The sequence below is a fragment of the Excalfactoria chinensis genome, chromosome 4 (genome assembly GCF_039878825.1).
Source record: "Excalfactoria chinensis isolate bCotChi1 chromosome 4, bCotChi1.hap2, whole genome shotgun sequence".
NCBI lineage: Eukaryota > Metazoa > Chordata > Aves > Galliformes > Phasianidae > Excalfactoria > Excalfactoria chinensis.
Genome location: NC_092828.1, coordinates 24,956,846 through 24,974,673, shown reverse-complemented (window position 1 = coordinate 24,974,673; position 17,828 = coordinate 24,956,846). Strand labels below are relative to the sequence as shown.

Here is a 17,828-nt window from a genome sequence, read left to right as displayed (position 1 = left end):
ACTCCCTGTAGCCAAAGATCACATGTGGGTCTGTAGGCTGATTCTCTTTTCAGAAAATTAAAAATAAGATGTACCACGTACATTAAGCCATAATGCTAAAAACAACCAGCACATGGTGTGATAACTCCCCTGTTTAAGGCAGCGTGAGAAGTAACAAGTGCAGCTTTGTTTAAAACTGTACAGATACTCAAGGCGCTTTTAAGCAAACAGATAGCTTTTCAGCTGTCTTTTCACTGTTTTTTAGTTTGTAGACTCTCCGGCAGTGCAGAGAATAAATCTTAACAGCCTTAAGATTTCCTTGTTTTTGAAGATGTCCACATGTTAGGTTTTTCTGGTTCTGCCACACATTCCATCCAATTGCTATACAGCAGAGAAGCGTGAAAAAAAGTAGCTCCTCAAGCTTCCCATGGGCTTCCGTGTCTGCAAAGCCATCAGGAGTTCTTATGAAACTATCTGTGTGCTCCACAAAGCGAAGGGCTGAAGATCAAGTCCCCCAGGAGACACCACCCAGGATCAGAAGGTTTTGTCTGCTACCTCCTAACATAAAAAATGAACTTACGTTTTTAGAGGCAAGGAAGCTCATGCCCTTTGCCACCTGGTAAGAGAAGCTTAATAGATCTTCAACATCTAGAGCAAGTTCATCATCTTCCAACATGGAAAGGGTGACATCCTGATCGGTATAGGATCCTATGCAATATAAACACCAACAGCGTTTGAGTGGGCCAGGTACCATCATTTAGGAACAGATTTATCTTACATTAAACACATCAGCCATTTGAGAAAGTGCCAGACTAGAGCCACATAAATAGCCCATTGCCAAAAAGCAAAATATAATCCTTACACTCCATTTAAGTGTGGAAAAATAGATTACGCTGTAATTTACCATACTGTTCTTTTTTACGCCTTCTCATACCACTTCATGAGTTTTAATTCTCCCCATCTACTATAGTAAAGCTTCATGTGAAAATATCCATAAAGCCTTCCTCTCTACACTCATAGAAGAAAACAATTTCTCATCACTGTACTCACCAGATTTCACTGGCCTTTTTTTATCAGCTTTTGGGGGAACTGCATACGACACTCCTGGTTTCATGTCCATGTACTCATTGACAGCATCCCTGCAGAGGCAGCAGATGAAACGAAACACGATTTAGGAGAAAAAGATCTCAAAAGCCATCCGAACAAAAAGCTGATGTTGCACCAACCTTCTGAATATAATGCTTTTTACAAATGATTGGAGAAACATGGCATGTAACAAAGATGAGAAAAGGCTTGTACAGAGAGAGAGGTTTATCAGTACAGTTAACAGAACACCTCAAAGTTAGGAGTTTGGCTCAGAAAAGCAAACAAAATCTTTTGTATCTACACTGTTCATATAGCCTTCAGTCTATAAATGTATGACCAGATGTTACACAGGACCTGTTAATGCTTCCTTCTTCTGCTTAGGCTGGCTTCTATCAGCATGTTTCAGCAAATGAGGTGGTAATTGAAATGCAGAAGATGAATGGTAAAAAATACTTAGTTTGGATCTTCCTGAGTCCCAGAGGAGATACATGCATTTCAGAAATCAGATGAGTCCTGAGACAGTTATCTGCTAATTTTTTTTTAGGTCTTCTTATTGTTATATATAATTCAAACATACATACTTTCATGCCATACAGTTTATACATACATAGGTACGACCCTTTGGGAATGGTGGATGCATATCAGCATAGTTCACTTCATTGCCATTAGAACTCATACACATAGTCCTTCTTGATCCTCAAGTTTATGAACAATAAATGCATCCACATAGCTAACATGGAAAGTAGCAATGAGATCACTAACAGCTTTAGCCACCACTAAACCACAGACAAATCTGAAGCATTCAGCAGCTGCAATGTTGCAGTAAATACTAACAAAAGAATTTGGACAATACCTTCTAGTTAATACCTCAGTTTACAAAACATGCTCAAGCAGCAAGATTCCTGCACTGAGTACACATATCCTGTAGCAACTCAGATGTGTGTGTTCATGGTATCACAAAAAGCTTCACCAGCATTAGGCCTAGTTGTAAGAAAGGATTTTAACATCTCCTGAGAGGCTTCCTGGCTCTTTTGTGCCTGCCAATCAAGAGTGATGGGCCCACTAGGGCAGTGAACGGACTGGAAATAAAAATGGGTAGGTACTGTCACAGCCCCCAGGTTGGTAAATTACATATCACTCACTTTGCAAAAGAAGGAGTTAGCAGGAACTCTGCTTGGAAATGTATTCAGAAAGAACTGTATCTAAAACAGAAGAGCTACAAATATACAGATAAAGTAACTGAAAAACAGAAGCACAAGAGCACTCTCTGAACAGTGACATGGGCTAGGGCACTACACAATCTAATGGGCTAGCAGTGGCAGCTTGCTTTTAACACTGGAAGACACTGTTTTGGTTGTAGAAAGTCATTTCTGAAGGCAGGAACTTGCAAGAACCCAGTATACTAACACCACAACACTGGGGGGATTGTTATTCAAGCTGCTAAATGAGCACTGCCAATGTTTAACAGTAATGATAAACACAAACAGATATGAAGATCAGAGCCAAGGAGCTGCATGAAATAACTACAGGAAATTTGACAAAGAAGTAAAACACAGAGTGTATACAATGAATTGAGCTCTGTTAGAATAAGCCACCCACTGTACAAATCGCCTCTTCAACTAAATTGTTTCCTTACACAGCAAAGAACCTTCAAAGCCTGATGCATGAAAGGGTCCTCCCAATTCCTCCTTCCTAATGAACCTCAGCATCCCCTCCTTCTCAATCTCCTGAACACACGCATGCTTCAGCAGGTCACACTTACGCCGTGGGTTCTGCCTGGTGCAAAAGGTTCTCATAAACAGCTGCTTCGGTGTGCTCTTCATGCTTTGGACAAATGAACGAATCTCGCTTCCGCCTCAGAAAATTTAAGAGATCGCCATAGCAGCAATATTCTGTAATGACCAGCGTGGGCCCTGTAGATGTACACGAGGTTGAGAAAGCAGGTGGGCATTATTTCCAAAGCAGAAAACCTTACATAAAGATACCATTCAGCAAAGCACACAGACTGGTCTGTTAACAATCACAGTGCCTTACACTGACTAGACATGAAAAGTTACGACAAGCAACCCAGCCTCTTCTCTTTCACAGGCAAGTAGCTATTGTCCAGCAAAAGCTGTGTCACTCCCAATTAACTTCCACCCTCCCCAATAGTATTGCATTATACAAAAAATTAAACAAATAAGTCTTTTTCTCCTTCTTCTTGTGATAATGTTTCTGGCCAGACACATCTGTTTGATTTTGCTCACTTCCTGAAGGAAGTTATTTGTTCCAAACGTTCGAGTAATTCAGGCTTCAAACATTAATCCTTTTGATTCACTTCTGTTTACAGTAGAGCTTCACACTCCTTCGGTAATGTTTTGGAAATGATGTAGAGTGTTATATTCCTTAGTATAATAGGAAAAATCATTCAAATAGAACAGCCCGCTGAGACAGAAAACTACACTGCACAAGGTCTTAGAATATTAAAATGAAATCGGAAAAGAGAATCAAGTCATCTCCAGCACGGATGTTTATAGATCAAATATATGTTTTCTGAGTGAATGACTGCAGCTATGGCCCTTGAATGTGTAATCATGCTGCGTGTTATTTCATCTGTAAGGTTATTCCGCACCACCATTTCTTAACGTCAACAGTTTATTTCCATTTTTCTGCAGTTAATAATTACAGCTTTTGTAATAGAGAATACAGCTTTTGTGGCAGGATTTGCTCCCAAACCCGCATTCCTTCAGCTGTCAGAGATGTGCACTCGGGCCAGCGGCTCTGCTTGTCGAATACTTGAAAGTGCTTTAGCCTATTTTTAAATCATTAAAAGTGAAAGTAAGAAACATTTCACTTCTGTTTAAAGCTACGAATTCTTACAAGCTCATTTTCTTTGAAAAATGAAGAAAAAAACTTTAAGGGCAAATACCTGTGTAAGAAACAACACCAACTTGAAAGCACCTAAGCTAAAAATACAGGACAGCATCACTCTGTATCAGACACTGCAGCTGTTTGGTACCTTTTATTGTATATGAAAATAAACTTTTAAAAGTTTCTTATTTTTATATTTATTTTTGATGTTAATATTAAATACAAAACACTTGGGTTTATTTGGGAAATTCTTTTTCTCAGCTTTCTACTTTTCAGACTTTGTGACTCTGGTAGTACCTGAACAGATAGACCTGCCATCCACATAGACTGGAACACTGCTTACAGCAGGGCTGCTGACTGCACACCCTGGATACCAGCAAGTTCACAGCTCTTCTCATATGTGAGAAACAGCAGGGGAGAAAAAATACCTTAAGTTTTGTAGTCTCTCAATAAAAAACAACAACCACACAATGGCTCGCAAGGAGAATAACAACAGCCTTCATTTTCAGCTGCAGCTACAGCGGTCTCATCATTGTTTTTAGGATGAGCCTTAAACCAAGACTGAGTAATTCACAGATGACAGTTGTGATGATCTGCAACCTGCCTGGGCAAGACACGTATTTAAGGTTTTTATACTTAGCAGCAATGGATTCTCCTTTGCAAGGTTATTCCTTCCAACAATAAAAATAAAAGAGCAGAAATAATCAATAATCTGCTGATACAATACCTCCAATAGTGCAAGCTCCAAGTAGATTCACGATATTAATGTGGTTACCAAGGTAACTGAGAACTTTTAGCTCTGACATCAAGGCTTCTCTTTCAGTTAAATGGGCGCTTGCTGCAAGGCAAAACGCAATGCTCAGTAAATAGCACCTACCAGAAGGAAGATAGAAAAAACTGGGCAGCAGATGACAGCCACTTACGTTTCAACATTTTCACTGCTACTGTCATAGCGGCATCAGATTTAAATAGGCCATAAGCAGTGGCTTCAACAACCTTTCCAAAAGCTCCAGCACCAAGAGTTTTACCTAATAAAGTAAAACAATACACTCTGTAGCAAATTAAAGCACTTCTTGGGGAAGGGATTAGAGTTTTGTTTCCTGGTACTAGGGAAGCTAGCATAGATAGATCTGCTTGCTTTGTGTCCCAAGGTAAGTATGAGCAGTTATCACTATTTGCATTCCTGCACAACATCGTTTTGAGAAAACCCTGCTATGTTTGACCAAGGTCTCATATGAGACCTGCAGGTTTCACCCCACAGATGAAGTTAAATCAATATAAACTAACCAAAACTCAACCGGTTTCTAGGAAACTCCCATTTGTGATCATAAGGAAGTTGCGTTGGGTCTATGTAAACATAGTTGTTTCCATTTATTTCTTCAACAACTTTCCACTGGACTTCGTATTTGGGTTTCTGGGAAGGAAAGAGAACAGCTGTCACTACTGATGCTCTCCCAGGTGGTTCCCAGTCTTTCCTAACTTGACTTGAAGAGCTGTTAATTTTACCTGCAAATATATGTACACCAGGATCATGACTATGATGCACATCAATCCAGCGGCGACCCCGAATGCGATTAGTAAAGGTGTGAAAAGGGTGTGGGTACGGATTTGCTCTAGAAAAAAAAAAAAACAGAGAAAATCCTGTCTAAATACTGAAAAGGAAAAAATACCCTAAAAACAATCAAGTGAAAAAGCTTTCCTCGAGTCCTCCTTGTGTAACATCGTTTGAGGTTTCCACTTTTCCAGAAGTGCTCTGAGTCCATCTGAGTCCATCTTTAGGACATGGTTGGAAAGCCCTGGCACAGAATCCACATCCTTTGCTTCACTAGAGCCTCAGCTCTAGGTATGACACTGAGATCAGCTAGTATGTGCTTACAGTCAAAGAAGGAAGCTTAGTCAGGGGACTTTTCCTAGATCCTAATTTCCTCCCCCAAGAACAATCTCTACAACCCAGTCTTTGAAAGCAGAGTTGTATGGGGTTGAAAAGGACTATGGTTCTACCCTGACTGTAGTTTACTTGTATGTTATATCTGGGTAGTAGAGAAAAAAAGCAGCAGTAGAACATGTGATTTTTCCAAAGCAAGAGGAGATTTACAAACACATTTTGATTCATCTGTGTTCTAGGGCTTTTTTTTTCCCCTACAAACCCACCAGTACTGCTACAAAACTCATAAGCACTTTTTCAGCATGTTACTCCTTTCACAAAAGCAGAGCCCTTACACTCCAGTCAATACTGAGACCACACTTTCCTGAGATGTAGTAGAAGACAGACAAAAATGCAGACTTATCTTGAAAGAGATCATGACCTAGATTTTAGGACCTAGACAGTCAAAACAAAGACAGGAGAAGAAAAAATGATAGAGAGAAGGCAAACCAGTGCCATGCTGCAGGTGGTGTGTCCCTGGTCTAGACACTGCACAGGCAGAAGTTCTGAAGATATTACCGCAGATATTAACTAAGAAGAGAAAGCTTTGACAGGCAGAACTTGTACTGTAATATATTATCATACATTCTGACACAGAAATTTTATTGCGAAATAAAGTTTACTGTGGCAAAGGCAACACACTTAAAAGATGAATTCCTTTAAGACAGCAAGAGCCGGGCAGCACCGGCATTCACTCCAGAGATTACCTTTAATAGCAAAGTTGAAGAAAGCAGAGCTCTTGTCACCATTGCTGGATGCCTCACAGCAGATGGTCCCAGTGCTCCTGAACATGCTGGCATTAACAGTGCTCTCGACTAGGATCCGCTCAAAGGATGGCACAGACGAATTTGTGTAACTGACTTTCACGTCCATGGGGGATATCGTTGGTGAGTCAAAACACCTGAGAAGAACAAAGCTGTCAGTTACCTGCTGAAGACTGCTCCCAAAAATGAATGGCAGGTGCTGCTGGGAAGGCAGGCAGTCAAAGGCAAACCACCAGGAACTCAAACAACACGGCTTCACAATGAGACTCAGCTGAAGATCTTATCCTGGAAACTTATCCCACTCACAGTGCCTTCTTATCTTCCATGCTTCCATGTAGTGGTTCAAATTGACAGAACAAGCTGTATGGACACCCTGAGTTCTGCACATGCTGTTGGCTAGGGATATATGGCGCTTAAGTCCACCATGGGTTTTGTAACCATTAGATCACGGAATCATAGAATGCTTTGGGTTGGAAGGGACCTTTAAGATCACCTCATTCTAAACCACCTGCTGTAGGCAGGGACACCTCACACTAGATCAGGTTGCTCAAAGCCACATGCAGCCTGGCCTTGAATGCTTTTAGCAAATGGGCAACCACAACCTCATTGGGCAACCTGTTCCAGTGAAATGATGCAGGTGAGAGATCTATGACTCGCTAGTATAAGATTTGCAACCACAGTGCAAGCCAACAAAAATCTGAAAATGTGCTTCACAGACGCTCACTTCACAGTGGAACTCTGCAAGCCTTTAGGAAATGTGATAACTAGGCATCAGGTTTTACACATCATAATAACTTGAGACTTGTTTACTTGTCAGACGCTTCACGTGAATAGAAATCTAATTACTTTATGTCTTGAAAAATTGTATCATTACACAATAAGACAAAAGATAACAGCTGTATTCACAAGTGATTCTGTGACTGTCATTCTGTGAAATTGGATAGAGAATGTGTGTCATTTGGGGCCAAACTGATATAAACATTAGCTATCCTGCAGCACAGAGAAAGCTTGGATTAAACTTTTCCACAGCAGAAAATGTTTATTATTCTCCCTTGGTGCCAAGGGGAGTATTGAAATGTACTGCTCCCTTCCCCTCAAACCACTGCAAATAATGCAATACCTAAACTGATGAAAACAGTGATGCAATGTAACTGCTACCATGTCATTTTTCAGTCTTTATTTTTAATTGTATATTAGTGTGTGTTGTATTTAGAATAGGTTTTGGACAGTCTAGTCCACACTCACCTCTGCTCAGTTCCTGGGCAAAAATACCAGTAAATGGTAGGGGCTGGGAATCCAGCTGCCACACACTGAAGAATGCCATTGCTGAGTATATCCAAGGTAAGGATCTCTGGTTTTGCTACAACACACACAAATGAGAGTATTATGTTAAAGGAGCACGCAATTTGCATTGCCACATGCTCATCACTCCAGTAACTTGAGTGTGATATTACCCATAGAGTCAGGGGAACTGAGCTTCCCACGGTCCCGCAGCATTGACCAGCTGTGAAAATCTCTGTTCTTACACTGAACGCTTCCATTGGATTTCCTTACCTCCTCCATACTTCTTATCTGATGAAAGATCCTAAACCAGCAGAGCCACGAGCTGTACAGAACTAAGTACGTATTTTAAAGAAGAAGGCAGTTCCAGTTCTTGCAGAGAAACTTTACCAGCTGTGTGTGCTACATCTGTCAAACTGCACCTCTCCTGCATCTGCCCTCCATTAAACATTACCACCACTGTCAGAAAAGAAACTGCAGCACAATGCAACCAATGCCTATCCCTGTCCCACAGAGGGCACGCGTCCCAGTAAAACACTGGCCTAACAGGCTCACCATCTGAAATGCCACATGTGGAGGGAGCTAATATTTGGCTGTCTGTATTAGCTGCCCAAGCTGTAATTTCTGATTGCTCTGGTAGTTTACAAAGCAAGGCAGCCAGCTGGTGCCCCATGCTATGACGCTGCATTCCTTGTCTCTGCACTGGGGCTAGTGCTGCATGCAGCTCAGAGCTGCTGTGGTAAGTATGATGGGAAAGCAATTAGGTGGACTTTGCAGGCATAGCCCAATGTCACAGGCCTTCAGGCAAGGACAACACTTACATGGATCTGGAAAATATTAGAAAGATTTATTTCTTGGAGAACTAGAATTAGAAGCCACAGCTATATTAGCTTCCTTGCAAATTAAAAATAAAAAAAATTAAAGAAGACATTAATGGCAAAGCAAAACTATATGCCACAGATGTCGCTCACTTGGCACAAATTAATAGTCCATTAACTATTGGTATAACTTTACAAAAATCTAAGATGAGCTTCTAACACTGTAGGAAGTTGTGAGACTGCATTGACAACTGTGGAAGAAAGCAATTTATTTCAGATAAAATCCACGTGCCAAGACTGCACACCGTTTTTAATGAATATTCTACTTGCTGATTAAATTGGAAGCAATAAAACACACGTACGCTCTCAATAACGTAGCATCTCCTCATGAGTCATGTTACAAGAACCGAATGTTCTTTCATTTCCAAATCCCCATGCTGTGTCTTATGCAAACCACCCAGAACCAAACACTGTTGCAAAATGTTAAGACGGGTTTTCAACATTACTCATTTGGAGTAGAACTTTTTTGATAGCAGGCAGCATCTCACACAGTCTTAGCATTCATGGATTGTACGAAATTCAGCTTTCCTAAGCTCCTACCAACAAGATTGAATTGTGAAATTGTAACTGTGTGTTTAGGTATACAATGTGTGTCAGGTAGTGTCACAACACCACACAACTCTGTGCTACGTCCCAGCACCTACAGTCTTCTCTTAAAAGATGCCCTGAACTTCTCATTTCACCATTTCTGAACTGATTTTCAGCTCTTATCAATGTTGATTCTGAACGCAGCAAAGATTTGAGAGAGGTCAATTCTCTTTCATCTCAATGCTCTGTATAAAAACAGTGTGGGTTCAGCTGCTTTTTATTACCAATTTCTTCATGATTAGCACAGGAAGGCAGATGTTTAAAAACTGACATTTAATAAGTATTTTCTACCAGCACAGAGGGAGATTTCTTTTCACAGACGCATTTTCTGGACTGGACTGAATCTTTCCATATCACCACACTGACTGCTCATTTGTCCAGTGCGTACAGCAATGACAGAAAGAACACCGAGCTTCATGTAACCTCTAACGCCACAACCAGGTTTCTCTTTGCAGCCCCAACTGCACAGATAGATAGAATTTTGTTGACTATAATTTTAGCCAGGTATTACTTTGCATTAAACTCAGATAATAGCATGAAGATTCCTCCACTAATTGCTAGATGCATGGTAACTTGCCACTCTGGAGATTTGTACAATTTCTTAATTGTAACTCAGTTCAGCTCACTGCTTGTCAAGTTGTAATTTTCCCTTTGGCTCCTAATTTCAGAGCTCCTTCCTTCCCCACTTTGTGTAACACTCTCTATGACTGACTACATTTTACTTTAGCAATTTAGTATTGTTTTAGATTAGCATATGCAATTGCTAAATGTGTTCAAATCTGAAGTCTTTCTGCACAGAGTTTCTCACATCCTTCAGCAAATGCTTCAGCATCGATTTGTGTTTACATGAAGATATCCCCCTGATTATGAATCCTGTTTTACCTGTTTGATTGCTTTCTGCTGATTACATGCCTGAGCCAGACTTGTAAACAGCAGAAGCTAGATCCCAGCTATTTATGCAAAGTTCCCAGTGACAACAAGGCCAAGTCAGGACACATGATTAGATCAGCATCTGTCCCACCCACACTTGACTGACCTTTTGCAGTTACTGCAAAAGTTATTTGAAACAGTATGTTATGTTGTTGTGCATTTTGTGTTTCATACCTAAATGATGAGCATCTTACACACTACTGAAAAGAGGAGGTTATTTTTATCTCTTTGAGGGATCAACCTGCTCCAAATTCCCTTTTCAAAAGGAAAAAAATATTTGCAGTAGTTTAATCAAAATACCAAAAGAAACTCTTTCTGAGCCAAGTAGATCAAATCCATCCATTTCAGCAATGTTGGTAGCCCACCCAGGGTCCCACTACGTGGTTACCAAGGTTCTACTGAGGTGGCTTCAATCTCTTTCATTCCAGGACTGATCTTACTACTTCCAAGACTTCCAAGTTGATAACTTCCATGTTGAAACAAGAATGAATGATACCAGAATGCTGCTGGTTGCACAGGCAAGCCTTTCAAAACTACATCATACACACTCTCTCTTACCATGGCCATAGTGCTTTACTGTGCTGGTCCTAGAGTGGTTTCCAAACCATGACTGCAGGGGTTTCAGCCTTTGTCAAATAGTAGTCAAAAGAAGCAACATGGAGTTCTACACTGAGAAAATTCCCCCTTCTGATTGTGACCTGCACTCATTCAAGATGACAAAGGATAGCTAAGGCTGCCATTGCTCTCACCCCAAAAATCCCAGCTAGGGAAGTGAAAACACAACACAAATGACTGCATTCCTGGAGAACAGAAGAAATGCCATGTTCTAAAAGGAGTCCAAATGACATTTCTAGACTCAAACTACAGCACTGCAAATACATCACTGATATTTCAGATGCTGACATTCATTGTCAAGTGGGAAGAATTCAGAAATGAGTATCTAGGGTTTTGTGCATGTGTGGGAAGTCTCAGTGCTCCTCTATATGAGCCCATGCCCAGAGAAAGACCTATTTCTGCTAAAGCATTGCAACAGCATATTTGCAGCATATACTGCACTTCCTATACCTTTTGTTGTCTGGGGTTGAAGGCATCGCTATCTACCTTGCATAAGCTTCCCCAGTGTGCCTGCAGTCCTTAATCTTTGCCTTTAGCAGCCGCCAATATCTAAGAGTAAGAAATTCTCTAACTGGATGGCTCTGCTACAAAGGACAGTTTCCTGAAGGTTTCACTTCAACTGATTTTCAAGTTTAGCTTTTGTCTTGAAGAATACTATTTGGAACTGAGGTTGATGCCCTTTTTTTTTTCCACAAGCACATAAAAATGACAGCATGTGCATTCATAAAGCTCTGCAGATTTCTCTAAAACAATGGAGATCTACATTGTGATGCAGAAGTATTTTGACGCCAGAAGGCACAAATGAATAGTTCTACTTACAGTTTTCAAGTTGTACATCCGACTCAAACAACTTGAAGAAAATTAGTAGCTCAACTCGGCAGCCAAAAATGCAAATTATATGTATGCAATCCTTGCACCTCCTGCTCCACCTTAAATTATCAAAGGTTTATAGTACATTCTCAGATTTGAGACTGTATTTCCAGGTGCTACTTTTTTTTTCCTGCGTAAATTATCTGCCTGCTCTCCAGTAACCTCTGGAGGATGTTTGCCAGAACGTAAGGTCATGCTGGATAGTAGGTGGATTTGTGTAACTACTCTGCACTTTTATATCTTGACATTTAAATAGTTTTGCAGCATGTGCTTCACTTCAGAAAGTCTCTCATATGCTGAACCACGCTGTGACATCTTGTGCATACATTATGTTGTATAAAATACAATTACTGTGATAATGAAATATTTCAGACTGTTCACTTACTTTTCACATAGACATTAAATGTTACAGAGGAGCTGGCATCTGAGTTGGACACAAAAAATGTGTAAATGCCTCCCTCTGTTCCTTTTAATCGGGTAAGGTGAAGTTCGCTTGTATAACTGTAGAGAAAAAAAAAAGCATTAGTGATGCTCAGAACTTGCCATCAATTGCTGCACAAGAAGCTAAGATAGATAGAAATTACTAAGGCACCATCTTCTGCATACACTGTGTGGTGGCGGAGGGCCTCCATGCTCAAACTGAATTCTTACTTTAGCTTACAGGCAGCAATGGCATCATGTAGGTGAGCTGGAAGGCACGCCGGTCCCTCAGATGGTGTGTTCAGCTCAGCACTACTCCACACCCCAGCAGGCAGACTTCACACCGGGTACTGTGACAAGCCTCATTTTGGCACGACCTTTCAGAAACAATTTTCTTGCCGTCTCCACTTTCAACTTTTTGGAGCGGACTCTAGTTTGCTGTTTCAAAGTGAAATCAATAGCACTTAAAGCTGTTCTTATTACCTGTTATTGCCCACAGTCTTGAACTTGACATAATGGTCCGATGAATTCTGCAATGTTTCGTTCATGTACATCCAGACTTCTTCCTTTGGTTTTGGATACGCCTCATATTCAACTGTTAAATTTCCATTTTGTCCTGCATTTATGTCAATTGTGGTATTCATTGTTGCAAACAAACGGACAAATCCTTTAGCTGATAGCCATAATAGGAAAAGAAAAACAATTTCAGGGCCAATTAGGAGATTGCCGGTACTCTAACCACACTTATGCTACTTCAAGATCAGTGATCACACATTCAACTGTGAAACAGGAAACCTAATCTATTAAGCAGAACTTAGGCTGCTTCACCTGCTGAAGCCAAGAACACTAGCTATACATGTAACAGTGAGACACAGAAGAAAGCAACCTCGCATGCTTTAACAGAAAGAATTCCATCTCCTGGTGCTAAATAGCCTTCATGTGCTTCTGGAAGAATGCAAACGTGCTTGATCCTACTCCAGTGTTTACATTCTTCAAAAAATCAGAGTCACTAACAGTATGGCACAAGAGAAACACTAAAAAAGAGCAAGATAAATCGATCGCTTATGACAACAGTAGAATACTCAACGATTCTTTGTCAAGTGTAATTAAGAATGACATTACAAATGAAGCTATTAAAGACTGCAATTAGAGAAAAATGCACTAAGTCCACAGGCCTGGATAGCAATTGTCTCAAGCTAAGGCATTTCTGTTCATCTACTGCTGGGTCTTAATTTTTTCTTTGGCAGATACCATTTATCACTGTGTAGTTCCATTCCAAAATATTACATGGAGCAGCATCCTTACTCGGTGGTTATCATTTCATTAATGAACTCATCAGCTTCAGGATGACTCACTTTGAAAGACAAATTTTTTCAGTCCTATTACACAAATTCACACGGGAATTATCAGTCTGACAGACAGACTGCAATAACAAGGAAAAAAGCTTGAAAAAGCTGGGAAAGCTTGAATTTAGCCTCAAGTCAATCTCAAACCTCTGCCTCTTCCCACTTTCTGGTGATCAAACTGCTGTAGCCAGCTGGGCACCTGAGCTCATGAAATTCGAAGGCAACGGGCCTTGGTGAAACCATATGGAGCTGACAGAGCACTTGACAGATGTTTCTAAGAAAGGAAGACGTATACTCACAGCAAGCAGGTATGATATAAAATAGTCTCTATTATTAAAAAAATAAAGAGAGGGAGAGAGAGGGAGAGAGAGGTGGTTTTAAACCTGAAAATTTAAGATTTTTATTCCCTTTGAGGCCTTTTTCCTAATTCCCATACAATCACATATTCAAAATAGTACCCAAGAGCCTGCAAAAAAGAATTTATTATCATTCTGTCAATGTCCAAAACACTGTTCTAGACACTGTTTATGGTTAGATAAACCAATAGTTTTTAAATGTAACCAGGAAATGTACCAGCATAACCTTATTTATCTGAAACCTTTTGGCTAACGTTAAAGCCACAGTGATTTAGATTCTGATACAATCTGAGGGTCCCTCCAGTTTGCTCCACAGATCACTTCCCATGATGCACGGTTTAGAAAGACACAGCTAAATTGACAATGAATGACAAAAGGAAACCAGAAGACAGAGTATATTTTATTTTAAAACAAATTTGAGAAGGTTTGGGCAGAAAAGCATCCCAAAAATGAAATATTCCAGCTTTTCTCTGTTATTTTTTTACTAAGCACAAACTTTATATTTTTCTAAATACAAACTCGTTGGTTTATTTTCTACTTTCTACAATGCTACGCTTTATTTTAGTCATCAGATTTCCTAAAGTCAATCCTATTTAAAACCATATTTGCATGCATAGTAGTCCTAAGAATTCTTCTAGGTAAGGACTTCCCTCCTCTTATAACAAAAGCTTTCACATTATTCTCCTTGGGGAAAAGATTTTCTTTCATACTTAATACAGTTTCGCTCTTTTACATATGAATCTAGTCTCTTTTGTTTAAAAAAAAAGAGGAAAATGTGTCATGAGCCCTACCCCCTCAAATAGTATAGCAAGGTTAAGTGCACTCAGACTGCTGCAGCTAGGCTAGGGATCCATCCACAGAAATCAAGTGCTTCTGTTTTCTTTAGGTTACATGGGAAAGCAAATCGAGAAGTGTTGCAGGTGTATCTGTCTCCAGAAAAAGAGATTTACTAAGGAAGAGAATACAAGAGAATACAAGGCCTTGTGTGCCCTTGTAGCCAAAAAGGCCAATGGCATTCTGGGGTGCATTAAAAAGAGCGTAGCCAGCAGGTCAAGGGAGGTGATCCTCCCCCTCTACTCTGCCCTGGTGAGGCCTCATCTGGAATACTGTGTCCAGTTCTGGGCTCCCCAGTACAAAAAAGACAGGGATCTCTTGGAAAGAGTCCAGCGGAGGGCCACAAAGATGGTGAAGGGCCTGGACCATCTCCCCTACGAGGAGAGACTTAGGGAACTGGGTCTGTTTAGCCTTGAGAAAAGAAGGCTGAGAGGGGACTTGATCCAGGTTTATAAATACCTGAGGTGTGGGAGCTATAGTGGCGAGGCTGGTCTCTTTTCAGTAGTGCGTGGGGACAGGACTAGGGGCAATGGGCTGAAACTCCAGCATAGGAAGTTCCGCATGAATGTGCGCAAGAACTTCTTTACGGTGAGGGTGACGGAGCACTGGAACAGGCTGCCCAGGGGGGTGGTGGAGTCTCCTTCTCTGGAGATATTCAAGACCCGCCTGGATGCCTACCTGTGCGACGTGGTGTAGGGAGCCTGCTTTGGCAGGGGGGTTGGACTCGATGATCTCTAGAGGTCCCTTCCAACCCCTATAATTCTGTGATTCTGTGATACACAACTACAGTCTCGGCTGCCCTTGGTTGTCTTGACGTTAAGGAAGTGAAACTATTTTAACCAACTACACAGACTTGGTCAGAATTGTCAAGCATATGTCCTTAATTAGTCCATCAAGTTAACATTTTTTGGCAGCTTTAAAATTTGAATGGCCATGTGTATCATATAAGCTAATATGAGCAGAGGTTTAAGTGACACTGTTAAACAATGGGAAGAGGGGAGTTTGCTCACTCTTAAGGGATATAATCCCCCAACCTAGGAAAGTGATGGATGCTGGATTTATCACAGTGGTGAGCTCCAGAGCCATTTCACGCTGCCTATACACACTTCAATGTTCCCCACATCATTATTTTAAATACAAATACATATATAACTCCTCCTGAATAAAAAAACATTGACATGCCAATGTCAGCGAAATTTCCCATGCTTGGAAGGCAGGTACTGAAGATATGCTTTGTGCTTCTGCTGCCAAACTACTAAAGCGTAGGAAAAGTACTAGGCAAAGGTAAATTACTTGCTTCATTAAGACTGGATTAAATTTTAAATTAAACCAGGAAAGATGAGAAAAAAACGGAGAGATGGATACACTGTTGGGTGGTTGCTCTAATATCGCAATCCAATAACATGCACAGGGCTGCAGAAATTAAAGTATCTGCACACTCCATAGCCCTTCCTGAACCACCCCCATATGGCACCCAGTCTGCATTAACCTTTTAATGAAGTAACTTACACATTCAGGTTTGGGGAAAAGGAGTGAGAAGGAAAGGAAAGATACTCAGAATCTTCACTTTCCACCTTCCACAATGAGAAATGTTAAGATTTCTACAGGAACTATTTACCTAGTGCTTTCAAGGTTACCGTGGCATTGGTTTTTCCAAAAGGGTTCTCTGCTTGGCATGTGAATTCTCCAGAATCATTAACTCCCACTGAACGGATGTTCAATGTTAATTTCCTTTCGTATCCATAATCACCCAAATTTCTGCTTTTGCTTGTAACAATCTGTCGGTAGAAAAAAACAATTAACATCTAAAACACTGTGTATGCAGCATCTTTCCTCGATAAATTAAAAATAGAAGTAATTATGACTTCACTGTATTAATATTCATAACTTTAAACCGGAATAATAAGCCATCACGACAAACCTGTCACTAGAATCTCTCCATGCAAAACAAGCGTGTGATCAGCTGTCTTTGAGAGACAATGTCCTTTCCCATTTTCTACCCCTTCCCCTTGTTCTTCCAGTCTCCAAACCCCACTCTAGGGCACGCTTCTGCCGCACTTCACTGCTTTCCCATCTGATGACTCAAGACAGAGTGCTTTCAGCCCCACAAAGACCTGGAGAACCCACCTGAGCAAGACCAGCCCAAAACACGGAGCTGAAAGCCTGATTTCTTTAAATATTTCAGTCCTGTGGAGAAATGAGTATTGTGCCCAAGCCAGATCTAGCTCACTCTGGCTGAACTTTTAATGACAATGAAGGTGAAGAACTGACAGAAGGTTTTACTTGTACAAATGAATCACAGAATCACACAGTACGGTTTGGGTTTTATTTTCTCTTTAGAGTTTTGATTCCTTCTGAGCTATACAATCCACCAATAGAAATCTGTTCTGTGTGGAGGTGTTTGCTTGCAGCAAGTCCCCAGTTTTCAAAAATGGTGATAGCTCCATTCATTCCCTTTAACCTATTCAGGAAAAATTCTGCATACGTGAATTTTATCTACTCTGTTTCTGTACCAAATGTAATGTGATGATGGTCAATATTTAAACAATAGCATCCCCTGTTATTTACCAGAAGGAACAGAAAGGTCAAACTTATTTAGCCAAAAACATTTTTCTCATGGCTTTTACTCATAAAATGGAAAAGCGTGAAAACTTAAGGTAGGATTCCAGTTTCATCACATCCTAACACAGAAAGGCAGAGGGAGAAGCAAGAAAAGAAGCGCAGTCTTAAATGAAAGACTTGCTGTTGACCTTGGCACAGAACCAGAAGCTCCATCTGCAGGTCCCATGCTATATTTGCTAGTTCCCCCCTAGACCTTGGAGCTGGGTGATGGGATTTCTAGAGCCACAAGCACTTAAGAGAGAGAAGCTGTGAGAGAAGCTGCGCCAGATACATGGCCCCAGGGAATAAGCCTCATAGTTTGCTGTTTGCCTGAGGTTGTGCTATTTATCCAAACATCACATAACCACAGAAGCTTTTTTTTTTTTTTTCCATGCGCATGCAGAATGAAAATTAGGTATTCTAGTTACTGGTATTAATAGTAAAGTTCCAGCCAATCAGCATGGGAACATATGTGGCAGGAGTTACCAACAAGTCTTCACAAGGGC

General features: G+C 40.6%; 1 protein-coding gene across 1 annotated transcript in view; it reads right to left on the bottom strand.

The window, feature by feature from the left end:
• The window catches only part of KIT (KIT proto-oncogene, receptor tyrosine kinase), a 53,235-nt gene that overhangs the window by 8,857 nt on the left and 26,550 nt on the right, over positions 1 to 17,828 (bottom strand). Inside the window, exons 5-16 of the mRNA XM_072334777.1 lie at positions 16,340 to 16,499; positions 12,669 to 12,858; positions 12,151 to 12,266; positions 7,849 to 7,963; positions 6,547 to 6,740; positions 5,422 to 5,528; positions 5,203 to 5,329; positions 4,839 to 4,943; positions 4,643 to 4,753; positions 2,828 to 2,978; positions 1,030 to 1,118; positions 560 to 687 (exon numbers count right to left, since the gene is read on the bottom strand). Of these exons, the coding sequence (XP_072190878.1) occupies positions 560 to 687; positions 1,030 to 1,118; positions 2,828 to 2,978; positions 4,643 to 4,753; positions 4,839 to 4,943; positions 5,203 to 5,329; positions 5,422 to 5,528; positions 6,547 to 6,740; positions 7,849 to 7,963; positions 12,151 to 12,266; positions 12,669 to 12,858; positions 16,340 to 16,499 (1,593 nt within the window). The remainder of the gene's footprint in view (positions 1 to 559; positions 688 to 1,029; positions 1,119 to 2,827; positions 2,979 to 4,642; positions 4,754 to 4,838; positions 4,944 to 5,202; positions 5,330 to 5,421; positions 5,529 to 6,546; positions 6,741 to 7,848; positions 7,964 to 12,150; positions 12,267 to 12,668; positions 12,859 to 16,339; positions 16,500 to 17,828) is intronic.